At 49.9% G+C, this 26,068-nt stretch overlaps 1 protein-coding gene and 2 long non-coding RNA genes across 3 annotated transcripts in view; 1 reads left to right on the top strand and 2 right to left on the bottom strand.

Moving 5' to 3' along the window:
- Window positions 1-1,888: 1,888 nt before the first annotated feature.
- LOC136057931 (uncharacterized) lies at window positions 1,889-4,828 on the bottom strand. The gene is made up of 3 exons (XR_010623086.1): window positions 4,690-4,828; window positions 2,757-2,893; window positions 1,889-2,253 (listed from the first exon to the last, which is right to left on the bottom strand). It is a non-coding gene; the product is annotated as an uncharacterized LOC136057931 (long non-coding RNA).
- Window positions 4,829-4,880: 52 nt separating this feature from the next.
- The window catches only part of ZEB2 (zinc finger E-box binding homeobox 2), a 105,595-nt gene continuing 84,407 nt past the window's right edge, over window positions 4,881-26,068 (top strand). Inside the window, exon 1 of the mRNA XM_065751002.1 lies at window positions 4,881-4,964. Within this exon, the coding sequence (XP_065607074.1) occupies window positions 4,892-4,964 (73 nt within the window). The 5' untranslated portion in view covers window positions 4,881-4,891. The remainder of the gene's footprint in view (window positions 4,965-26,068) is intronic.
- Window positions 10,765-11,529, bottom strand: LOC136057932 (uncharacterized). Its single transcript, XR_010623087.1, has 2 exons — window positions 11,258-11,529; window positions 10,765-10,890 (listed from the first exon to the last, which is right to left on the bottom strand). It is a non-coding gene; the product is annotated as an uncharacterized LOC136057932 (long non-coding RNA).

The following is a 26,068-nucleotide window of genomic DNA, read 5'->3' as shown; positions in this document are numbered from 1 at the left end:
GCAGTTTATCTTAGCCTAATGTAAGTAAAAGAATAGTGTCGGATCAGTGTAGCATTTGTTTCAGTTTTCTCGAGGAGGGGAATGAAAAAAGAAGAAGTGCTGTAGTAGATTTAACTCTGTCACAGCAGGGAATTGTTCCGCAGCTCCCTAATGCAGCCCTTTGGGCAGCTGCACGGTTACCTTCAGAAAGGATCGCACGAGCGCGCGAGATGCGAAGTTTATCTTCGCACCGAGATGGTTTCGAGCTCTTTTCGAGGCAGAAAGGGCCGTGGGTTGCGCTGGGAGCCGGGCAGCGCGGATCGAGCTGTGCCGTATCAGCCCCAATGCAGATAAGCGCTCAGCATCCCCAGCTCGGCTGCCTTGACTTACTTCTGTATTAGTTCTCAATTACGTGCAGCGTAAACCAGCTTTTTGATTAACAAAACAGCAGAGCATTGGTTAAGATCACTTAAACTTCAAGGAAAAAAAAAAGTAAAAAATAAAAAAAAAATCCCCCTGGGAAGTGGGCTCTGAATTGGTTAATAATGTGCAGTACTTGCTAAATTGCTGACTTCCAGATGTGGAAAATATCTTTCTTGTTTAGGACCTACGTAACCTGATTGGATTACGACAGAAGCGTCACATTGGAAGGCTTTTGAGTGATGATTTAATTAACCATACAGTAGAAAGCTGTATTTGCCAGGAAACCCCTTCCATATTTGCATAACCAATCCCTTCAGTGCAAAGGTGGAGTCTGGGCTTTTTCTTTTTTTTCTTTTTTTTTTTCCTTTTTTTTTTTTTTTTTTCCCCTCCTCTCCTAGATGCGATTTTATTTTAATTTTCATACTTTCACAAAGGTGACAAAGTTGTAACCCCCGGGAAGTTCGGCTCCGCTCGCTGCGGGCCGGGTTATTGGGGGTGAGGGTTTGGGGGGGGGGCAGGAAGAGCCCACCTCACCCCGATCCCTATCTGTGAACAACACAGAGACACTGTAAGATCTCAGCACGTTCCGGGTGTGTTTTGGCTCTTCTTTATTTATTTATTTATTTATCTTTTTTTATTATTATTATTATTATTTTATTTCCATCAGATTTAGCTGACTGTTCAAATAACCTGGATGAGTGCTGAAATGAAAGAGGAAAAAAAAAATGCCCCAAAAGAAACGCGTGAGGATAAAAATAAAACGGCACCCGAACGAGCAGGAGTCAGCTCGGAGCTTGTTCGCAGTGCCCGCACAGAGTTTAGTTTCTAGGCGTTATGTTAGGGTAAGTTTTGCCCTCCGCAAACAGCCCCAGCTCCGGTGGGGACGGCTTCAGGATGCGGCCCCGCGCCGGGAATCCCGCTATGGGGGGGTGGGGGGATGGGAGGGGGGACCGGGATCCGGCGGGGATCCCGCTACGGGGGGGGGGCGGGATCCGGCGGGATCCTGCCGGGGGGGCGGGGGAGCCGGCAGGCAGCAGCACGCCTGGGGGCGGGGGATCCCGTCTGCGAGGGGGGGGGAGCGGGGGGGGAAGAAGGGGCAGAGGGCGGGTGAGGGCTGAACCCGGGAGTGGGGGGGTTGGGAGAGAGAGAGGGGAAAAGAGGCAATGGGGTGGGGGGATGCAATGGGGGGGGCTGCGGGGAGACAGCTCTTGAGGGGCAGAGGGTGTGCGGGGGGGTAAAGATGCACGGAAGGGGTAAAAACTGCAGACGGAGGGGGGTGCGGGGGTTGGGGGGGGGGGGGGGGTCCGGGCAGCTCCCCGCGGGGAAGGAGTGCTGCGGGGCCGGGGCCGGGGGGGGGTCCGCGGAGCGGCGCGGAGCGGAGCGGGGCGGGGGGCGGGCGCGGGGCGGGGGGCGGGCGGGAGGAGGTGGAATTGCATTTCTGCCGCTAAAGCGTTCGCGGAGACTTCAAGGTATAATCTATCCCAGATCCTTTCCCAGAGAGAAACTTGGCGATCACGTTTCCACATGATGCTCACGTTTGGTGCTCTTCAATTATCCCTCCCCACAAAGATAGGTGGCGTGTGTTTCAGGGTCTCTCCTCTCGCTCCTACAGAAAAGAAAAAGAAAAAAATGTCATTAGAAGAGGCGTAACACGTCAGTCCGTCCCCAGGTTTGTGTTTCCTGGAGTGGCAGAAAGAGATCAGTCCTAACCTGCCCAGCAGGAATAACGGTCCTTCCGACAACTCTTTGCGAGGCTTTTACAATTTCTCCAGGAGCTGCATCTCCCTTCACCTTTTCTCCTCCACTTCGCGGCTTCTTCATGCTTTTTCTTCTCACCGTTTCTGGCCAAAACTACAAACAAGACTTCGCAGGTAGGTTCGGAATTTAATTCTATTTTCCTTCCTTTTTAATTTTTTTTTCCTCTCCTTTTTTTTTTTTTTTTTCCTTTTATTTTCTTTACCCTCACACCGCCTCACGCTCCAGCGGGCTCATTTAATTTCGATAACGTTTTTTATTTATTTATTTATTTTTCAGTCTTTTGCCTTCTTTCTGGCTTGTTCTTATTTGGGGCGAAATTCTCCCTTTTTCTACCCAAACCCGAAAGCTTTCGGGTGTCGCTCCGGAGAGAGATGAGCGGCTTCGGGGTTCGGGGTTCGGGGCTGACCCCCCCCCCACCCCCCCGCCCCGTTACCTGTCAGCCAGGTACAGGAGGTGCCTTTTGCACCGCAGCTCTAAAAGTTTGAGTGCCAGGAAGGAGCATCGCCCTCCTGCATTCAAATATCTACGTTTCTCCACCTCCCCTTGGGAAGCCTTTGCTCCTTTATTTGTGGGTTCACCCCAAAGTTGCCGTCTACCTGTTCGTGCTGCAGCCCAGCCCGGCGAGGATGTGTTTCCCCAAACAGAAAGTTTGGTGTTTTGTCTGCTTGCTCGCTTTCATTTCTTTCTTTTATTTCGCGGAGCTGGGTGAAGTAGCACCTTAGTTTCTGGGATCCTAAAGCAAGAAGTGAAAGTAGTGACTGGAACTTAAAAGTCGTTTACCAAAAAGCGAAATAAAAAAAAGGAAAATAGAAATAAAATGCTAGGCATTCCTCTGGGAAGGAAAGTGTTGTCGAGAAGTGCGGGTTCCAAATTGTGGACAACTTTTAGGGGCAGGCTGAGGAGCAGGGGAGGCAGTGAAATGCATTTAAAACAATTCAGCCCTGCTCGTTTTGCATGCAAACGCCAATCGGCGAGGCAGGCTCGGAGCCCGCTCGGTCCCTGTCCTCGCACTGCTGCAGCCCTGCACGGGGATGCCAGCATCGCCCCTCCAGCAGCGGGCTTAGCAGCAAATGCTAAAGTTTGGAGCACAATTCTCAGCCACTCTCCTCCCCAGCCCCATCCATCCACAGAGTGATTTCTCCTTGCCCAGGAGGAATCTTGAGCACTGAGCGTGAGGAGCCACGCTGACCTCCGCACGGGCACTTTGTGGGGATTGCCATCCCCTTACCTGCTCGGGACAAGTGGGTTTGGGGAAGGCAGAGGGTTGGGAAGAGTTGAGGCAGGAGGAAGGAGCAGCAGCAGCACGGCTGCTCCGCTCAGCCCTGCTGGGAAGCGCCAGCAAAGTGAAAAGACACAAGGTGGGGGAAAGAAAAATAAATAATAGTAATAATAATTAATAATAAAGAATCACTTGGCTGAAAAAGGAAAAAAAAACCCTTCAGTCAAGGAATTATTAAAAACATAATAATAATGTAAAAGTCCCAGTGCTGGAGGAGACAATAGATGAGAAGGCGAGAGGGGATCCTGCTCAGGAGAGCAAGGGTTAATTGCCCTTGTTTTACAGTTTGCATCTGTTACATCTTTTATAGCCCCTGTTTAAACTAATCCTCGAGTCAAAGCATCTTTAAAGCTACAGCATCTTCTGCGGGGCGGACCGAGCCTCGGCAGCGGGGTGGCAGAACCAAATGCCGCTGTGACAGATAGGGCTCTCTGCACGCACACTGGGTCCCAAAGTTTACAAGTTAAAAAACAAAAAACAAAAAAAACCCAGAAAACAAAAACCACAAAAAACAAACACCAAAAAAAAAAGGCAGAAAGAAAGAAAGAAAGAAAAAGAAAAAAAAAGGAAAGAAAACAACACTACAAGCTGAAAACTCTGACAGCGGTGGTTTTGATTTCTGTTTCTTTTCTGAGGGTGGGGAGTGGGGGGGGAGAAAAATGTCACTCTGAAGCTTTGTTTAAGCAAGGGGCAGGGGAAACCCTGAATATTGTCAAAGTGACTAAAAAGGTGACAGAGGTTTATAATTACACTGCTAGGGGGAGGGGAGCTCTGCGCTGCGCTCTGCCCCAGAAGGACGGGGGAGAGCCATGTTTCCCTGGCTCCTATCACTTCGCCGGAGCGCACTTGGAGAGGAAAAATAATAGGAGCGGCGGCAGGAGGGGAGAGGGATAGCGAACAAGTTCTAATGTCACATTAAAGTACTTTTCGGAGGAAGCGGTCCGCCTAGCATTGAGTCAAGCAGCCTACTGTAAAAGCCGTGCATTCCCTCATACGGTCATGAGTTATGACTCACTGGAGATGTAATTCTTGTCTCCCTCCGATCTGCCTTGCTGGTGCAACACACGCACCCCGCGCGCACACAGCACACCCCCCCCCCACAACCCCCCCCCCCGGCAGCGCACACACACACACACACACACACACACACACACACGCACGGAGCGAGCAGAGCGATCCCTAAAGCGGGCGCGGAGCGGGGCCGCCCGGCTGGGAAGCGAGGGGGGGGAGCGCTCTGCTCTGTGTCCCACCTCCCCCGGCACGGCAAGAGTCGCCGTGTGCGTGGATGGGTTCTTTTTCGGGTGCAAATTCGGGTCCCCGTTGGCGCCCTGCGTTTAAATGGGATATACCAATGCCCACATTGTTGCTGTGTTTGGTCGTTACATAGAGTCTGCGTGCTGCTGAATCAGGGAGTCGAGTCCATGCGAACTGCCATCTGATCCACTCTTATCAATGAAGCAGCAGATCATGGCGGATGGCCCCAGGTGTAAGAGGCGAAAACAAGCCAACCCCCGGAGGAAAAACGGTAAGCGGTTCCCCCCCCTCACCCCCCCCCCCCACGAGCAAACTTTCTTTCTTTATTTCCCCGGCCGGCGGTGGGGGGAGGCCGGCTCCCGGCGCTCTGCGGAGGCTCCGGCTCCGCGCGGAGCGTCCCGCGGAGGTTGCGCGGCCCGCGGAGGGGCTGCGGGGCCGGAGGCTGCGGGGGGAGCGCGGGAAGAGGGGTGGGGGGAACGCGGAGCGGAGCGGCGATGCCCGCGTCGCCGCGCCCCAAACTTTGTTGCGCGGGTGCGGAGCGCGGCGGAGGAGCGCGGCCGGGAGGAAGAGGAGGAGGAGGAGGAGGAGGAGGAGGAGGAGGCCCGCGGGGCCGGGAGCGGTCGGGGCCGTGCGGCGGAGGGTGCGGAGCGGGGGGAGAGAGAGGGGAGGGGGGGGGGAGGTGTGGGGGGCGGTCGGGCCGCTGCCGGCTCTGGGAAAAAGCGGCAGCGTGAGAACCCCGAGGCACCGAGTTAGCGTCTCCGCTTCTTTTTCTTTCTTTCTTTTTTTTTTCTCTTTGCGTTTTTATTATTGTTAGACACTCGAAAATGAAACTTCCTCCACCCTAATAATGAGTAGCCCCCGAGAAATGAGTGCCCGACTGCCCGGGGTTGCCCTCTCTCCGCGGCCGCGCAGGGCCGGGCACAGCGGGACGCGCTGCCCCGCTCTGCTTTGGCGGCCCCGCGGGGCTCCCTCGGCCCGTACCCCCCGGCTCCTTGCCCCCAACCCGCCGCTCCCCCCCGTCCCCGCTCCCACCAACTTTCCTCCTCCCGAGGAGGCACTGCTGAACCTGAACCCGTTCGCTCCGAGCTCAGCGACTTCGCCCCGAGTGTGGAGGTGGGGGCGGGGGGGGGGGGGGGGGGGCAACAACAACAACAACCCCAAAACAAAGACAAGAGAATGTTGATTAGAAACAAATGATCCTTCCCCCCCTCCCCTCGCCTTGCCTTCCCTTCCCTCTCTCGAGGTTGCGAGTGTGTGTGCGTGTGTGTGTCTTTTTCTTGTTGTGGTGGAGGCGTCGAGCCATATGGGGGAGTGATAGAGGAATTTTAGTCAGAAACTGTTCGCTGTGTTACACTGGCTTTTCCCTTTGTGTTGTCTTTGATCTATTTGCTTGGCTTAGTATTACAAAAAAAAAAAAAAAAGAAAAAAGAAAAAAAAAGCCAACTAAAATAATATATTCCTAGCGGCTTCCCAAGGATCCGCTCCCTGTTATCTTTTTTTAAGTCCCCCCCCCTCCGCCGCCACCCTTTCCTCTCGTGTCTGTCATTATTTAAGGTGGTCCTCGCAGAGGAGACCTCCCCTTCCCCTCATCTCTGGGTAATTTAGGAGACATTAAAATTACACGTAATGTTTCCCTCTCCTCTCTTGTGTTTCCTCTGTTCTTTTTTATTAAATGTTGGTTATTGATTTTCTAAAATCAATGTCTGTTGTGGGGCTTTTTTCCCCTTACAAGTAGCTAAAGCACGTTGCTGATCAACTGGATAACAAAAGCTTTGTGTCAAGTAGCCTTTTTTTCTTATGTTAAACAGTCATTTCTGAGAGAAAAAGAGAGCGAGATTTCAAGCGACGCATCCAGAAGTGCTCTTTTGCAGTAAAGAATATTCTGAGTGTTTGAGGGGGGTTTATTCCGCTTCCTTCCCCTCCTCGCTTTTTAACACGAGATTATTACTTTAGCGTGTTAAACCCATCACATGCTCAGCGCCGAGGGATGCTCCTGTGCCTTCCCCGTTTCCCCAACGGGAGCTGAGACGCGAAACAGACGCGGAGGAGCGGGCGGCCCTGCTGGGTCCCCCCTCCCCCCCTCCCCTCTTGGGGACACGGCCCTGGGCACCACGACCCGAGGCTCTGTCCGAGGGTTCTCTCCCCAAACTGCTCCTAAGTCGGGAGCCCAAACTTTCCACGCGCTTTGGAAGCCTAAAAGCTCCCACCAACTTCAGCCCAAGCGCCCGGCGCAACGAGGGCTGAGCTGCTCCTGCAGTGCCCGGCCCAGGCCCAGGCAGGGCAACGTTCCCCTCTTTGTCTGTCCCCTCTGTCCTCTTTGTGCTCCGTCTTTCGGTCCTTCCATTTGTTTCTGAGTGGGAAATGCCCTAGGTCTGGGAAGCAGGTAGGCAAGTCAGGCTGGGTTGGTTTCTTCCCTTTTTTTTTTCGTCCTTTCTCTCTCCCCCTCTATTTTTCTTTTCTTTCTGTTCCCCTCATTTTCTCTTTCTCGACAAGCACATGCCCGGCGCCTTTCCCGTGGGGAATTGCCCAGGATTTATCTGGCCTGAGTGGATTTTTCTCCTTTCCCGGATTCGTGGAAAAGATGTCACTTTCTGAGCTCGTGTCTTTGCTGATAACGCTCCAAACGGTGATGCTTATCGAAATCAGCCCGAAATTCCTTAGAAACGAGACAGAACCCAACTCAAATTAAAAACCCACAAAAAAAAAAAACAGAGAGAGAGAGAGAGAAAGAGAGAGATGGCCATCGGGGAAGCCGGAGCAGTGGGAGTGCAATCACATAGAAATGATGTGTGTGTGTATGTGTGTGGTGGGGGGGGGAAGGGGGGGAGGACACATCGGAATAAGGCAACTAATGGCTCAGCGCGGCGTGCGCCCGGTGCGCGTGTGTGTGCGGGGCTGGGGACGGGGTGCGGAGCGGTGCGGCGGAGTAGCTGCTCGAGGAAGAGGAGGAGCGGCACCGGCTTGGGAAGCGGGGTCCTGCGGGAGGATAGGAGACCAGAACGGGGAGGGGGTGCGCGGATCGGCGAGCCCAGGAATGCGGCGGGGCTGCGGGAAGTTCGGTCAGATGATTGCCGGCGCCTGACTCACTTCGCAGCACTTTCACTCGGGAGAAGTAGCGGCATGGGAGGAGGAGGAGAAGGAGGAGGAGGAGGGGGCACGGGTGGAGATGGAGGAGGAGGAGGAGGAAGGCAACGAGCCCCTTTCCGCCCTGCAACGCACGGGCGCCTCGTAGAGGTGGGGGTGCGCGGGGCTGCGCGGAGCGGTGCGGAGCGGCCCCCACTGTCCGCGGGCCCCGAGCGCTGAGCGGGTCCGCTCCCTCCTCCTTAGCGGGGCTGCATTGTTCCCCCCCCCCCACCCCCCCCAGCCTAAAAAAAAGAAAAGAAAAATCCCGAGGAAAGGGGGGAGGGGGGAAAGGGAAAAGTTGTCCCTAATTTCCTCCAAAGTTTCAGCAAACAGCTCCCTTTGATTCCATTGCCATCTCGCTTCCAGTTGTAAAGAAAAGAGAGAAAGTTCAATTCTTTCAGGGCGTCTGATCCGAGGGGGAGCGCAGCCCAAACACGATTACGCTCGCTCAGAGCCCTCACCAAAAAAAAAAAAAAAAAGACACCCTCCCACCCTCCCTCTCTGCTGGGAAAGAGGGGGAAAACCTTCTCTTCCCACTTGAAAAAGAGCAGAAAGCAGCCTGCGGTGGTGGGAAGCGAGGCTCAGCCCTGCCTGGGGAAGTTTGGGGGCACCCGACGGGGTGGGGGGGGCGAGCAGGGGGTTGTGGTGGGTGACATGCAGGTGGCACACGCTGGGGTGGGCATCTGAGATCAGTCCCGTGCCCGGGCACCACTGCAGCGCAGCGAATCCGTTGCGAGCAGATTGCTGCCACAGTGGCTTCTCGGGTGGGAGAAAAACGTGCGACCTCGAGAAAAGCACCTGGAGATAGGTATTAGAAATGAGTGCAGTCCACGCGAGTGGATGGGGCACGAGGAGTACGTGCTTGGGTTCCTCTGTGAGGATCCACGGCCGGAGCGAGCCGTGGCAGGGCTGCGTGCGGTGTCAGGGCTCAGCTGTTGGGTTTGATGGTGAATTTGGAGGAGAGCAGTGAATTTGGAGACGGGTGCCTGATTTTTTTTTATTTATTTTTTAGCCATTTGTGACCGTTCCGTGCTTGCTGGGCAGCAGGCACACGTTACGCAGGGAAACTTTTGGGGGCAATTTGTGATTGCTGCGAGAAAATACATTCAGCGCCGGGGAAAGATGTGTCTGAAAATTAAGAAAAGGGAAAAGGGGGGGGGGGGAGGAGAGAGAGAGATAAAAAAAAAAAGGAAAGAATTACAAGTTAATTATTGATAGCTATACGTAGCCAGCTGCCCAACTGGGGGAAATAGAAGGGAGACAGAGATGCGAGCTCTCAGGACAGGCTGGTAATGTCCCCCAAGAAAAATGTGTGTCTCTTTAGAGTGGGAAGAAGGGTGTTGATCTTTTTACAGCAGCCTCACATTCATTCCAAGAAATAGGAAATTCTTCGCCTCACAACAGTTTTTGGCATCTGCATTATCCCAGTGCTTTTAAGGTGCATTTTCTCCTCTGTGAAAGAGAACTCTTTGTCCTTTTTTTCTCCAAGACCATGGCTTCCCAAGGTAGACACTATTTTGTGCCTGTCACACAGAAAGGGAGTGCAGGTTTGCAGTGCTCACAGACAATTGATTGTCTGCCCTAATGTGTTTCATTTACATGTTTATAACGTCAATAGTGCTGGGGTGTCCACTGTACCATTCATTCCAGCATTCCCACAAGGGTGCAATTGTCTGAATGGCCAAGTCAGACACCTTTTTGATTGCTCTTTAGTTGTCTTTTTAGAGTATGGAGAGAAAAAAAAAAAAGGGGGGGGGGGGAGAGAAATCCGCGATGCAGAAACACTAGTTGAAAATATCTCAGAATTAAACGTCACCATTAAAGCAGATGTGAGCATTAGACAAGCCATATATTTTAACTAAGGCTCTGGAGGTGTAAACAAATCCATAGCAGAGGGGATGCTCTCCGCTCTGGAATTTTTCAGTCTTTTTACTTTGATTTTTTTTTTTTTAGATGTTTAGTGGTTTTCATTTTCACGAGTGCAGCCGCCTCCTAACTCTTTGTATGCTTAGCTGCGATTTGTGATCCCTTTCTACATATTCACGTGTCTCTTGTTTATGCCAACAGCGTCAGATATAGCCACTTGGAAAGTCTATGGAGGGGGTATTTAGGCTGCGAGGAGATGCGCTCAGGAAGATAAATAAATAAATAAAAGGGGAGGAAGGAAGATGCAGCTATTTCTTGATCAAGCAAGTTTAATGAAAATAAAAAGACAATGCCTGTCCTCCTCGAGGCGGTGTAACTCGAATAGCTGCGCACCAACTTCGCACGCTGCGGCCGCCGGCCTCGTGGGCTGCGAGCGGTCTGCAAAGTGTTCCTGGGAGTTCCGAAGTCAATAGGAGGTGACTTTTGGAGGTGTGCTGTGCCTCCGTGATATGCCACACTGCTTTACCACGGAAGGAGGGAGGCGAGAGATGATCAGCTGTGTTTCGTGTGGCACAAGTAAGCCTTGCAGCTCGTGGAGAGCCATGTCTGGTGGACGGAGCCGTGCACGCGTACGCACCTCTGTGTGCATGGGGAGAGTGCCCGTGTGTACGCACACAGAGCACGTATAGGTGCGTCTAAATACAGCACTGCTCATTCCAGACGTGATCCTTCCCCCCCCTAAAAACGATGCTGATCCCAAGAGTTGCTATGAATGCAAGCGGACCTGCTCCGTGCCCGCTCCGTCAGGGAAGGAGCACCAAGTGGCTCCTGCTCCGGAGGTACAGAGAAGGAAAAGTTTTTATGTATTTTTCCTCCTCTCCTTATAATTTTTGTTGTAATTTAAAAAAAAAATGCCTGTTTGTGGAAAGGTTTTTTTCCCCCCCCTTTTTTTATTTTTTTTTTGTGCCTAACAGGGAAGACACACACAGTAGATGCACCGTTAGCTGAACCCCTGACACGGCGGTCTTTTGAATGCCTTAGGTATGATTTCACTTTCGCTCACATCAATGCTGACCTGAATGCCTTTCATATCTGATCCGCTGTGTCTCTCCCAGTAAACATCCCCTGAGGGGAGAACAAAGAAAGGAGCTCTTCTTCTTCTTAATCACAATTCAGCCCATTCACCGCCGGCAGGCTACATTTGCATTCTGCAACAGAAAGCCAAGATGAAAAGAAAAAAAAAAGAGAGTGAGAAGAGGGGGGAAAAAGCAGAAGGGTGGAGGCTGAGTAAAATAACTTAGGTGTTTGTAGCTGTTTGTTGGGCTTCCCCTAGTTACAAGCCTTATATAGATCCTGCTCTACCCAGCCTTGGCTCTTCTGACAGGCAGATAGTGTTACAAGATGGCATGCCTGTACTATTCATGGCCACTCGCTCTAACACTTGAGGTAGAAAGTGTCAGAGAGGGATCAAATTCTACTCGGAGAAGTCTGTTATACTTAGGGTCAGGTGTGTGTACTCTCAGCTCTTGACTGCTGCCTATTATTTTGTTTTAATTACTATTATTGTTTACTCACCGTGACCTTGGGGAACGGGGGCGAGGCGATCTCGGCCACCCCCGACGAGCAGCTCGGCGCCGAGTAATCACCCTTTTCCCCCATTTTCTGGGCTCCGTTGTTTTTTTTCCCCTTCTCTACAAGGATGCTGCGGGCCGGAGTCCCCGGGCCACGGGGAAAAGCAGCGGCTCTGCGGCCGCAGGAGGAGGAGGAGGAGAGGAGGAAGGCAGATCGGTGGAACTTTCTCCATCCCAGCTCCCTCATGGCTCTCTGCAGTCACGTCCATGGGCACTTTCCGGCCTCATCCCCCCCCCCCCCCCCCCACACACACACACATTTATCTGTTTGTTTGCTCTTATGTGCTTTTTAATAAGACAGTTCTGAAAAAAAAAAATGGTGAGGTCTTTGGTCGCAGCCACTTTTTCTCACCAAGAGGAGGTTTATTTATAACCGGATCCTGCTTACTGAGAAGTATTTAAGCCCTTTCAGGCAGAGCTGTCAAAATTTCCTGTGTTGTTTGCCTCTATTTGCAACATGCACAAAGTAATACGCAGTGCTGGTATTGGAAGAGCCGGGGTAGCGCGGAGATCTCAAGTGACAACTTTGCAGCTCCACTATCTCCTGCCGACCAAACTGTCATTTTCTTCCAGAAACCACTTTTAAGACCCTCACAGTTTTGGTTTGATTCCCCCCACCAACTCCATGAGCAGATACGTGCTAAAGGCACTTGGGGAGGGCAGGGTGGGCTGCAAAATGCGGGCGGCGGGATGTCGCGTTTCCCCATCGCTCCATGGCAGATCTCACCCATAAGGAGCGCGCTCCCCGAGATGTTACCGGTTGAACAGAAGCATGTGACACAGATTCCTGATTTTTTTTTTTCTTTTTCCCCAGAAGACTTACAGAATTTGCAAAAAGAGATTATCTCTACACCTTCCACCCTCCTAACCACCCCCCTGCCCCCCCTTCATGACCCAAGCGATGGAGGATTTAGGCAGATTTACTTCGGTAAACACCTTTGGACACTTGGGGAAAAGTAGGAGTCTGTTTGCAAAAGCAGGCTTTTGTGGAGAGAGGTGCTGGGTAATGCTTTACCAGGCAGCTGTGATATTAACCTACCCACGGAGCCCGCCACTTGTTAACCCTTTGTGTGCAGCAGGCATGGGGCAGGTGGGGTGAGGAGGTGGCACTGCTGAGCTCATCCCACCTCTGTGTAGGTGAGATCTGGGGCCAGGTAAAGGGTTGGGAAGAGCTGTGAGACGTTGTCACAGAGCGTCCTCCATCACTTCTAAGTTGTGTGCACATTCACCCTACATATACCTATGTATCTCTGTATACCTAAGTATCTCTATGTCTCCCTCTACATCTGCGTGCCCTCACACTTGTAACATCCACACCAGACCCCAGAAGCTCTGCTAAGGCAGGATCCCTGCAGGATCCCTGCTCCAGCAGCTGGGCAGAGGAGAAGTCCCAAGGGCAAACCCATTGGCAATGGATCAGGGCTGCAGAGGTGCAGCTATCTGCATGGTCCTCTTCCCAGGGAAGGCTGCTTTGCTCCAAGCTGCTCGAAGAAGCTTGGAAGTTGGTTATTTTCACTGGGCATAACTTTCCAGGTGTTTCTTTCTCTCTTTCTTTCTTTTCCTTATTATTATTTTTTATTTTTTTGCTATAGAATAAGATTACTTCATTTAAGGATTTTTGTTGTTGAGGTTTTTATGTTGATTTTTTTTTTTTTTAAGTGTAGGTGTCAATGTTAGAGCAGCCACAAACGTGTGAGAAAGCAGAGGGTATGAGACATGACAGAATTAAAGGTGTTTGCTATGTTGTTACCCGTGTGTAGAGCTGCAAGCTCCCTTTGTCACAGCCTCTTGGTGATCCGACAGCGCATCCACGTTCCCCCCGAGTGATGCAGCAGTTTCGGGCTGGGGGCTCTGTGCTGTACCTCCCCAAAGCCATTCCAGCACCTCCACCCGATGGCTCCCACCCTGCACCGGGGCTGTGCTCAGCCACCAGGACAGCAGCCATAGCATTACAGCGCCTGGCATGGAGCAGCGTTTGGCAGGAATGTCATCTGCCAAATCATCCCATAATTACGTTTTATGTTATTTGTATGAATGACCAAGCATGCAGTATTCCTTTTGAAATCAAAGGAAGGCTTAAAATGCGTTTTTGAATACTTTCAGACCATGGTCAGGTCACAGTTTGGGAGCTGAATTAAACTGATCTCATTTGTGATCTAATTGAGGTTGGCAACAACCTTAGCAGTAGCAATAACACACAAATACAAATCAAAGAGCAGAATTCAGCAAATCAGAGCTTTTGCTCGAATTCTGCCCGCGAGTCGCTCTCCGGCTGCCAACAGAGTTCAACTTTGTCCCATTCCTGGGCAGCAGCGGTGCGGGCCAGGATGGAAAGTTGGGTCGGGGGTGTGGGTGCAGAAGGGAGCAGGGAATCGTGCCCCATCCTTTTGGCAGCAGTGGGGCGCTGGTGGGGTGCGGCCACCGATGTTTCTGGAGCAGCTGTGGGTAAGGCACGGGAGGAGGAAGAGCGAGCGTGTCCGGAGGGACGAGGGGAGAGGAGCGGGTCGCTGCGAGCAGAAGCGATTATTCCAAGCGGAAAGTCGAGGCAGCTTCCTATCTTTACATCTCGCGCTGCGGATTCCAGGAATGCAATTACCATCCCGGTTGCGAATTGTTGACAAATTTGCCCGGGACCGGCTGGAGCTGCGGCGCTGCAAAGCGGCGGCCGGGCAGCCCCGACGTGACATCCGCGGAGGGGAACAGTGGGGCGAGCCCGAAGGGACGGCCCCCCTTCCCCGTCTCCCCCCACCCCCCGCCCGGGGAGGGTCTCCGAGCCCTCCCCCGGGCCGCTGGGGCAGCGCGGTGCGGTGCGGAGCGAGGAGTGGGGTCGGGCGGGGAGCGCGGAGCCGCCCGTCGCAACGCGGCTCCGGGTGGAGGTGTGAGGCCGCCCCGGGTGGGTGGGGGCCGCGCCGCGAGCCTCGGGGGCGAGGTGCGAAGGGCGGGGGGAGGGAGGGAAGCCGGCTCCGCTCTGCTCAGCACCGAGCTTTCCCCCCCCCCCTGCCCGCCCCGCCCCACCAAGGTGTTCCCGCTCCCCCTCCCCGGACCACTATTTCCTTCCACTAAACCCCATTTCCTCGCCTCTTTTTTTTTTTTTTTGTTTTTCATCTTTTTGACGTTAAACGAGTTTCCATCTCCTGCTCCTGCAGATCTCTAAGAAATAGATAAAACGTTATATTCCCCCCCCCCCCCTCCCCCCCACCCCCCCGCCCCCCCCGCTCATATTTTAAAGCAGCGATCCTGACAGCGGTACTATTATTGCACTTTATGTTTTAGTGGATGTTTGCTGTTGCTAGTTACAGCAACACTTATCATAAGACAGCAAGAAAAGAGTAGTCCCTGGTAATTAAAGTAATGAAATATTCATTTACTCTACCTTTTCAGTAGTCTCACAAATTAGGCTGCTACATTTAATGCCTGCACTGCCTCTGTTTTTATTATAATGGCAGCTTTCGCATCTGCAATTAGGACTAATTCTGACAGTTACAATTTCTGAGGGATGGTAAACAGTGAACGAGATGTGCAGCAGTGGTATTACACGTGAAAAGCCCTTGTCTCTTTAACCTTGTTGTTTTTTTTTCTCGCAGAGGTTACCTTTTCCCGATGGTGCAAAATCGACTTGACATAACTGTTCATCAGTTTCAGGGTTTTCCCTGGAGGTATTTGCATCAAATCAGCCCAGTCAAGCTTCAAGTTGAAATTGGCAGGCCAGAAACTGACAGGGTAGGGACTGGGAAAGAGACAGCTAAAGTGCAGGCAGCGAGCTGACAGCAGCGGCGGGCAGGGGGAGCGGCGCGGCACCCGGTGCTGCTGCCGATGCCATCCCCCCCCAGCCCCGGCCCTGTTGCCCTCTCCACTCCACCCCTGCTCAAAACTCGCTCAAAAAGCAGAGCAAACCCCACGGTTCTGCAGCAGGGAGAGCCCGGTCCCGAGGGAAGGAGGGGAGTGAGAATATAAATGAGGGAGCGGTGGGGGCAAGGTGTTGGGGAACAAAGAGGTGTGAGGTCAGAGCGGAGCTGGGGACGCTGAGGTCCCTGTGGGGCAGTGGTGCTCCATGGGGGTGTTTGGGTCAAAAAGAAGAAAGAAAGATAATGAACGCAGATGCTTTAAACCGGAGGGACGCACGTCTGTAAAGACAGTTGTGCTGGGATGAAACCAAACGTTCATGCTGTTTCGTTCATCCTCTGTCACAGGATTGGTGGTGGGGGGAGGGAGAGGGGGGGGAAGAAGGAAGTGGAATGATGCGAAAATTAATTTTTAATAGATTATTGGACAAATCGGGATCGTTCCTCCCCTCCTTTTCCCCATCAGAATCTGCAGCAATTCCACTCAGCACTCACCGCAGCGCGGTGAGGAGCAGGCAGTGCTCAGACCCGTTCCCTCTTTAAAGGTGAAAAAGAGCAAAGCTGCACTACTTTCCCGGGGAAGAGAGCCGTCGGCATTTCTTCCCCCCTAACCGTATATGTGTAGTCTTTACCAGATGATTAAAAATCCCTCTCACTTTCCCTACCAGCCTTGTGCTAAAGTAAGCCTTGCTTTCAAGCAGTTTTTCAGCTGTGTGTGTGACAGGCATTGGCTGATCTGCTGATGCCCATTCGACAGGCACTGTTGAGCTAAAGTGGTGTGACGGCACAGTTTTGTTAAGCTGTGAACAAAGGGCTGGAGATGCCTCGCTGGCATCATCCATGTGCATATTGGCCTTGTCACAGTTTTGCTTGATTTAATGCTCTGTTTATTCCTAGATATTAGAACTTAAATTCCAAACAATATGTTTTCATATACTACACACAAACTTTATTTTGAAAGCTTTCGCTCCCGAGGACTACAGATCCGTTTGTCCGTCTGATATCCGTGCAGCAGACATTTAAAATGGGGCTCCCAGATAAAGAGGTGGCCGGTAGCCTCTTAACCGTGATCCACTTAAAAATGGGATTTCAGTTTTAAAAAGTCTTAGAAGGGTAACAGATTTATTTTTTCTTTGATCATTTGTTGGGAGTTGTTATTTATTTCAACAGTGGATTTTCCCATAAGCTCCTAGGGAAAGGTGGCCCCGTGCGCGGATGGATGGGCTCTGCAAGAGGCAATGGGATGAAGGGCGATCCCCAAATACCTGTGAGCACAGGGCAGGAGGAAAGGAGGCTTAAGTTGGCAGAAGGGAGCAGGAAACGGGATTAAGATTAAAACGTGCTTTGGTCGGGCGGCCACGACTTTGTGTCTCGGCGGTACATTGGGAGAAAACTCGAGCACACAGAGCTATATTTAGGTTCCGATTGTTGTCTTTCAGAGATGCCATAGGCTCTGCCTGTAGGAAGTTGATTGTTTTTTCCCCTTCCTCACTGTCTTTGTAACCTCTCTCCAGGTTTGCTCAGGGGTTAGTTAGTGAGGGAGCCCTGGGCTGGAGGAGCGCTGCAGGTCGGGGTGCAGGGATAGACAGAGCCCTCGGCCTGGGCTAGGGGCAGGTATGCTCCTCTTTGTTCCACACAGGGACAAAGTGCTTACAGAAAGGTTTGTGGTGAGGCATCAAATCCCAGCAGGAGCACAGCTGTTCCCACTTTTATGGGCTTACCAATGAACATTTCGGCTTAAACAAGTTTATGAAAGAAAAAGATTTATTTATTTTTCCTTAGTAGATGCAGCATCTCTGTTTGATTGTGTAGAGATTGTATCGCTCCAACCATTTGGGGTTGTTCTGGCCAAGGCACGGGGCTTCACTCGAGGGCTCTGAGTGGGGATGGAAGAGAGAGCAGGAGGAGGGGGGGAGGAGCGCCCAGCAAAATGAAAGTATTCCTTCTCCAAACAGTGCCGTCGCGAGCCTAAATCTGAAATTGAATCTGCTGGGCAAAACCTGTACAATTTTTCTACCTGCCCTCAGTCTGCTTCCTTTCAACTATGACAGTTTTACTAACTGAAATGAATGGGCTTGCTTTCCCCTGTACCTTTTCTCAGCGTGCGTTTACATCGAGCACTTCAAACAGAGCTGGGTGATATATGTAAGGGGACAGCTTGCACCGGAGAAGCTTTAATGGTTAATTTTTGTATAGCTTTATAAATGAAAGGGACTTAAACCTACTAGCAGTATAGATCACAAGACCTTATGTGGTCTATTCTTCCCTAGATGCATGGGAGATTTACGTGCCTAAGTCCCATAAGAGTTAATGGGAGTTACGCATGTAAATCTCTTCCGCGGGTGAGATAATAGAGTCTTTTATGTATGGATAGCTGGATCCTTGCTGAAATCACCTACCAAACAGTAGACTTTATGTCCTACCCTCTCGACAACTATTTATAAAGCGAGCAGGCCAGCAGATGAGACTAAGGAACCCCAAAGGTGTCCCCAAGACTTCATCTCTGGGTCCTCCCTGTCCCATCGCTGTGGGACATGGCAGGTGTGGTAGCGATGGGACGTGACATGGGCTGATGGAACTAGACGAACTTAGTGGGCTTTTCCACCCTTAATGACTCTATGACCCTATGACTTCCCTTGTCTTGGTGAACTCTAGAGCCTTCAGAGCACTCGTGCTGATTGCAGAGGGGACTGCGATGGGGAGAACGGCCGCCAGCTCTGTCCCCATCTCCCTGTGCCCCATCCCACCCATGGTGGCACCTCCCCTCCACTCTGTCCCCTCCCCTCCAGCCGGCAGCGTCTCAGAGCCCCGAAGTATATATAGATCCAACTTGGGAGACCCGAGCCGTTAACACATAGCGAGATCTTATCCCCCTCAACCAGAGACAGCGGGTGCCTAGTATGCATGTGCCCTACTCTGTGCCCATCACCATTGTTCCCCCCCACCCCTTGCGTGCTCCTGCCGATAGGGATCTGAGCGAGCTGGGCAGGCGGCCGCCCTGCCAGCCCTCAGCTCCCAGCCTGGTGTAGTGCAATCTGAGAAACTTACACCACGAGGCTATCAGATTAAATCCAAGGGTTTCTCCGAGCAGTGGAATGGGAAAAGCCCATTGTTTGCTGATTATCGTATCATCAGCCCCGGCTGATACGCGGATGCTCAAGGAAAACACACTTCATCTACAGTTGATTTTCAGATTCCAAAATGGTGTTGCAAAGTCTGTGCACGCCTAATTATATTTTATGCTAGGCTGTGCAATACAAAATGTATGCTGCAGCAATCAGTGAGTTAACAGTATCAATCAATTTGTAAACAGATGAAGTCACTCATTCCCAAACTGGTTTTCCAAAAACAATTACTAAATTACAATAGAAAAAAATTGTACAGTTACTGTATTTGTGTGCTGTGTTACAATCAACATACCAGGGAAACAAAACAATTTAATGCAGAAAAATCATCATTCATCTACATTATAATTGCTTCTTTTTCACATCTACAGGGCGGTTAATTAAAATTGTGATTAAATGCGGTCGCGCTGCCTAAGATGTCTTGCCCAAAACAGGTGGTACAGAATTTAAAAGTAAAAAAAATGTAATTAGCATTGGAAATTGAGAAATTGCCTGTAAGAATCAGTGTTAATTTCAGTCAGTGATGAGGTAATTTATAAATGAATGCAGCGGAGGCTGTGCAAATGCACAATTGCCTTCCTGCCTATTCTTAGCATTCTCAGCATGCAGGTGAAAATGTTTTCAAAATATTGAGGTAATTTGAAAATCAATCCGTGCATTACACATCTCTTCTTTTTTTTCCCCCCGTGCACAGCAAACGCTGCCATGGGTGGCACGGGGCTCCAGCTCCCACTTTGGGGAGGGATGCGCTTACGTGCGTGGTGGCATCAGCTGGAGTTGGAGGAAACAAATGCTTGGCTCTCAGCCTTTGGAGAGGCCAAAAATGCGGATCAGAGTGCCCGGTAACCCTGTCCGCCTGCGGATATGGAACGATGAGGCATCCAAAAAAGTAACAGCAACCGGCAGTGAGTTGAAACAGCGCAGCACGGATAGCGAGAAATAAAAGAGATGCTAATACGGCACAGAAATCCTAACGATTTCTTGTTTCAAATTAGTCCAGAAGAGCCTCAGTGGTGCTGATGAGTTCTGTGAAAGCTCTTGCTTTAAATGCGCCTTTCAGATTCCATCCCGCAACCGTACAGAAATTAACTGGGTTATGCATACAGAGATCTTCCCTGCGATGAACTTTGTTTATCGGTATTCCTGTGCTCGCTCTAAACTTTGAGGCTGCAAATGAGTGATGCTAATTCCGAACGAGAAACGCAGATAGAGAGAGCTGGCGGCGAACCTGACAACAAGCAGATATTAAAGATTTAAAATCTTCTTGACAGTCAGCAAGACGCCAGGCGTGCAGTGCTGCGTTGCCATCACTCGGGCGGTCCTCGCGCTCCGCGGAGCCCTCTCTGCATTACCCGTGTCTCCACGCAGAAGGAGCGCGGTGACGTGGCTGGAGCAAGGGCATGCAGGTGTTGGGATCAGGTTGCTGTGACGGTGGCTTTTGGGCAGGATGTGCTTTGATTGAAGTCATCTCGTCTTGTGCAGAACGACTGTGTTAGCCATGTAATTTAACCGTTGCAGCCCTTTCTATTAATTTCCCCCTGACACGTAATAATGAACTTTTCTTCCGGCTGACACTTGCGTTTCTTCTCTCCGCTTCGGAGGTGAGCTCAGTGCTGCTCCACTGCCCACCTCTCCCCATTTCTCCCTGCTGCGGGTGGGCAAGATGCGTGTGGCACCGAGCTCTTGTGGCAATGGGATGCCAAGGAATCTGGCTGAGGAAAGTGGGAGCGTATGTGTCTCACAGCCCAAGTTTATCACACAACGGATTACTCTGATTTACAATGCAATATTGCTTTTAACCTTCTCCCCAGCCCTCCCCCCCCCCCCAAAGCTTTCTGCCACTGAGTGTAAAGGAGCCAGCAGTAATCACTGAAGCAATGATGATTATTGACTGAAAGGTATTTTAAAACGTGGAGCTTAGCAAGCAGCGCTGCAATGAGGCACTGGAAGTTCTTCTTTCAATGTAAGGGCTGTACAATTAGATCTAACTATTTAGGGACCTGCGGAGGGGCAAACCTGGCCTAGCGGGATGGAGCAACAGTGGTCAGGGACCAGCAGAGCTTTGGTGCCTGTGGGGTTAGTGGCAAGCTGCAGGGTCAGGCTGGGGTGGGATTTCAGCCTCATCAGAGAGAATGCAAGTTTTGGCTTTTTCTTTTCCATCTCCCATGGGCATCAGGTGCTGCTCCCACACCTCGCTGTTCACCCATGCTGCACCTCCTGGGTCCGTGCAGACCCGGTGGCACGAGGAGCACAACATGAGCTGAGCCCCTGGCAGGCAGTGCTCGTTGCCTGGTGCCTCCTGCATGGCCATTGTGGCGGTGTGGAAGTGCAGCAGAGGGAAAGTGGCTTCGTGTCTTCCCAAAATAGAAAGTAGACATAAATATTACTACATCGCAAGTCAGATGTCAATCACCTCTCAGAATAACTGAGCTTCTCGATTTAATTAATTACGAGCTTTCTTTTTTTTTTTTTTTCTTTTTTCTTTTTTCTTTTTTTTGTTCTCTTTTTAATTATTTATTTTTGTTCTTCGGAAAGAGCAAAATGAAAATACCCCCTTTGTTTCCCCTCTGCAACTACTGGACCTTCTCTCGACTTTAACTCCTCCGCTGCCCCGATGTGCTTTCTCTCCTCACTCCTCACCGTCGCCGTCCCATGGCAAGCCCCAGAGCCTGAACCATTTTGTACCGCTGATGTGACAAATTGTCGTGCTTTTATTCACGTCGAACATCTTTGCCAGGATTGCTTGTTGTTTTTTCTGTTTGGCTGTGTCATGGGACCAAAGGTGGCTGCTTTTGTGCAGCATGTCAAATCTGGTTAACACGCAGCCATTTATCTTTAAACCCACTCCTGAACAATGGCAGTGGTGTGTTGGGCCACTTGTGCAGGCTCCCAATGTGAGCGTGGGGCATTTTCCAGTGCCATCCCCGTGGTATGTCCTCCTGCTCCTCAGGTGAGCAGGTCGTGCAGCAGGCAGGATGCTCCTTAATTTTTGTAACCTTTTAGAGACAAACTGTACAGTGCCATTGTGGTGTGACTGAACTGCCGGTTGCCCAGCGAAGTATAGAAAATCAGATACAGTGTAGCCTGAAAGAATGAAAACTCATATCTATGTATATACACGGTACTTTGTAGAGAAAACACGTTTATTCCCTTTTTCTCTGCTCATATCGGAGGATTGCACATGTGTCTGTGTGTAGAAATGTGTTTATGCACATGGTATATATTCATACAAATGGTATGCCACGGGATATGGGCATCGCCGTGTGTGTGATGCATTTATATGCAGAAGAGGTGGGTTTGCAGGTTAATGCTTGCTTGGATCTGTATGTGTACATATGCGTGAGAGTGGTGGAAAGGTGCTCACCGTGACAAAAGGATGAATTATTCCCCAAGTAAAACCCCACAGCCCCAAACTTCCACAGCAAAGTTTGCAGCTTTGGGGGCTCCTCAGGTAGAGAAATCATGCAGAGGCACTGATGATGAGAATGATATCCTCACGGATACGGTGATAATGATGAAACAAACAAAAGAAAAAAGGTGGTCGAGAGACTGAAAAGTTTGATTCAATAGAAAAATGAGGGCTGTCTGCAAAGGGCCGGTGCCTTTCTGCAGCTGAAGCATTTAAGATAGCAGGGCTCTATGTTTTTTTAATGATTCGCTGTGTCGTGTAATAATTATCCATATAGTGCAGCGAGGTTACTTGGAGGAACACCACACTATGTATGTTTTCTTGAGCAAAGGACCCAGGAGACTGCTTTTCACTTTGAAAACAATCCCTAATATCAGGAAAATGCTCTGTTTGTTTATGCGTACATAATGCAAGTTTGTCCGCCTGGGAACTGCAGCAAATGGGAGAAGTATGCATGGATTTCACAGGTAACAGGATTACGTGGGCACATAATTGATCCATTTGGAGAAAAAAATGACAGTGCTCTAAAGATGCCTAGGCTTTGGAGATGGAGTTTATGAAACAGGCATTTGTAAATTCAAAGGAATCAATATGTCAATTTTATTACATCTCAGGACCAGCTGGGCATTAAAGGAACAGTCGCCTTTTTAAAATTGCAGCTGCGTATTCCTGCATTGTGTACCTTTCTTAAAAGGCTTTGAATTTCAGAAAATGTTCTTTGCCAGTGCTTTGCACCTTTTCAGCGGCCAGTTTACACGGACAAAAAAAGACACAAAACATTACATTGTGTCAGCCTTCCTCTTAAGCCGCAGTTGGTAAAAACTGCCCGGCGTCGATTATACCATGCAAAAACGGTACTAATAAATACGTTCATGGAAGGAGACCAATGCCTGTTTGCATCCCAGATGCTGAACGAAAATATCTGAGGTCTTTAAGAACCTGTACCTGCGTTTCCAGCTAAGAGCTCAGCATGCAACACAGAGCCATTATCTTACAGTGAGGAACTGGCGAGATTGCATTGGAGGTCCCGTGTGAAACATGGCCTGAATTGTTGTAAAACACCATCTTCTCTTTTCTTCCTGCTGGAACTCTAAAAGCCAGATGACTGAATTAAATGCAAAGCTTGGTTTTTCCAAGGGACAGCAGTCTTCAGCTGCCCAGACTTCGAAACCAAACTTTTCATACAGGTTCACAATGTGCAGCATGGAGGGTGATGCTGGGTGGAATATGGGGTGTGTGGAAGTACTTGCCCTCTATTGAGGCTGCCCAGAACAGGCTCTAAGTCCCCAAACCCCTTTTTGAGGGATTAATGATGGCCACTGAAGTTTTTCCCTTGTTAGGAAGGAGCTTAGCCGAGGAGAAATTGTAGCTTTCCAGAGTACATTATGCACAGCTCTACCTGGAAGGCGCTTGGCTTGGGGAATATGTTCGTGAAAGCTGAGTTTGCCTACTGTCTGAAGTAGATATCACGTTGTCTTTTCTCCTCTTCTCACTGGAGATGTTGCTATGGACCGGATGGCTACAGCTTTCAATGTAACTCGAATTTTATAATGAATACCACCAAAACAGTCACTGATTCAGCAATACTGTCCGTAATTCACTAATTAGGGACAGTAGCAACAACTCTAGTGTTCCGGAAACCCATCTGAAAATATTAAAGCTGAGTTTTGAAGAAGAAAGTCACTGGGGTCAATAGCCACTACTCCCCAAGTCATTTTTGCCTTCTCTTTTTCTTTGAGCACACCTACTTCAGGCCAACCCAGCTATATGCTGGGTCTCTGCCTCAACCTGACCAGTAACTCTTACTTTTCTTGATTGAAGATCTCTACTTTCCGTAAGGTGTGGCTGAAACATTTCTGAATCAGTATGCTAACCCTGAACCATCCTACCGGCCTTGGTGGATGCTAGTTCAGACCTTAAATGACTTACTGTATTAGTCAGCCCTGTAGAAAATAGCTGAAGTACACATTATTTTAGCATCTATACTACACATCTCCCCTAATATGTGTATGAACTGATTGTGAAATAACAAGAAGTCTGGTTTTCCCTGCAAGAATATGGAGGAACTAATCAAACAATATGACCTGGCTTGGTATTGCTCTATGGTCACAGACTCGGCATGAACTAAAACTTTATTCTACATAGAAATTCTTCCTGTGCTAAGTAAGGCATGGAAAAAGGGGTTCAGAGTGTTTAAGCAGAAATCTGTGGCAGTGTAGAAAACACAGATGACCTCTGCCAAGAAGGTGTGTTCAGAACTGAGGTACATATGCGGAAGTGAAGTAGAGGGAACCTATGTGAATTCAGCAGATTAAAGCTTAGAGAACAGCAGGAGGTTGAAGGGCAAGATCTTCTTCCATCATAGTTCTGCCTGCATGCTGGACTGTGTAAGGTACAACCAGCTTTGATGAGATGGTGGACATGCCTCAGTTCTGAGTGCTCTAAATTAACATCTCCCGAGCCCCACTGCCATATCTGCTCAAGGACCTCATCCCCTTCCCCGCTCTCTGGAGAAGCAGTGTATAGGTGTGAGCAAACAGAAGTAAGAGGGGCTGGCCTAGACCTCCCAGCACATCAGTCGAAACTAAACACCTAGAACTAATCAAAACAGAGGTCATATTCTGATCCTGGCTACATCCTCTGTGGGCAGCCTTTCTGTTTTATCCATTCTTTGAATCTAACTGTAAAAGCGAAAGCTTCCCAATGACAAGGTGGAAAAATGGAAAAACAAAACACCGTCGTCACCCTGATGGATGGTTCTTCCACTGAGATCATAACAGCTTCTTCAGAGACTTTTACAATCTCTGCAGAAGTGCAGGAGGCACTGCCAATATCCGCAGATCATTGGCATGATAGACCGTAACGGCTTCTTCAGAGCCGTTCCGGTCTATCGTGTCAATGCGTACTTAGGGAGTCCTCAGCGCACGGATCATTGACACGGTACTATATAACGGCTCCTTAGAAGCCATTACTGGGTATCAAGTCAATGCATACTTAGGGAGTCCTTAATGCACGGACCCACGCAAGTTGACTTGCTCTGAATACTAACAATCCTGTGGAAAAGTAGTTACTGCATGTATCGTGGAGGGACTACTGATGCCTGCCTGTAACGTTGGACACGCAGCATTGGGAGGTCGGAACCCTCTGGCCTCCCTCCTCCATTTACTCCATTCTATTCTCTAAAAGCTTAAAAAAAAATAAAAAACTCTCAATTTGAGATAGGAAAGCCAAGACGCTGCTTGGAATGAGTATTTTAGAGGTAGACTATAATGCCTGGAGCATCGGTGGTTGTGATAGGAGTGCTGCTAACCCTTGTGCACAGAGCACTGTGCTGTGCTCACCTGCCCCTCTGCACTTATCAAAACTACCACCTATTTCCGATGATCTCTGCACGATGGTTAGTGAAATTTCCACATAAACCTCGAGTAAACTGACTCTTTTTGGGTGAGAAATGCTCTGTGCAATACCGCGTCGCCCTGCATTTTTCAACCTGCTCCTGGGGGATGCTGGGTGAGACTTCCCAAATTGCCGCCATGTCTCTGCCCCGCTCACCATTGTGCTTCCCACCAACGAGATTTCCCAGCGACTGAGTTGCAAAAGGCTCCTAGTTTGCTGTTGTTGATATTTTTCTTTTGTGTTCTGCTTGCTGACTGACATCTGCTATCATGCTAAGCAGGTGTTCCTGTGTAAACGAACGTGCCCTGTTTGTGTTTCGCCATCCTCGCTACTGCGCACCCAAATGAGCAGCATGATTAAGAATCCTGTAAATTTTTGAAAGGAAACGGATGGCTGCCCTACTAGAACATAATTACACCGTTCCAACATCCGCAGCTCACTGCTGCAGCCGAGTTGGAGAACAGCAGAAATTAATAATATATAATAGCATCATTCTCGTAATTTATAAATGAAATAAAGTAGAGAGGAGATTCTGCTGATACGCATTTTCTTCTTAATTCTAAAAGACAAAGTATAGATTAGAATTTTACTGGGGTGAAACCTGGCCAGCAATATCACACTAGTTGCAAGCGGAGGACCTGATTCATGAGAGGAGTTCTGCTTGGGGAAAAGGAGCTAATATCTTTTATTGGACTAGAGGAAAAAAATGAGTATACAAAGACCTCCAAAGGTGGCCCCCATGAAGGGAGGATGGAAACCTCCGCAGATTGTTCACCTACTTTTTAGCTTAATTCAGTCAGAGGTATTGCAGGAAGACTTTGCTGCATACTGCAGTTTTTTTCTCTCCAACCAAAATAAGATACTAGCACACAGGTCAGCCCCTCAGAGACGAGAGGGCACGAATCAGTTAAAGATGTTGTCCAATGTCCCGTTTTTGTTGAACAACAGTTATGCTTTCAAAAACAATATTTTGAGCTCCGTAG

The sequence above is a fragment of the Cyrtonyx montezumae genome, unplaced genomic scaffold (assembly GCF_038088225.1).
Source record: "Cyrtonyx montezumae isolate F1298 unplaced genomic scaffold, pur_monq_1.0 scaffold_7, whole genome shotgun sequence".
Taxonomy (NCBI): Eukaryota; Metazoa; Chordata; class Aves; order Galliformes; family Odontophoridae; genus Cyrtonyx; species Cyrtonyx montezumae.
This window is presented reverse-complemented; position numbering and strand designations above follow the sequence as displayed.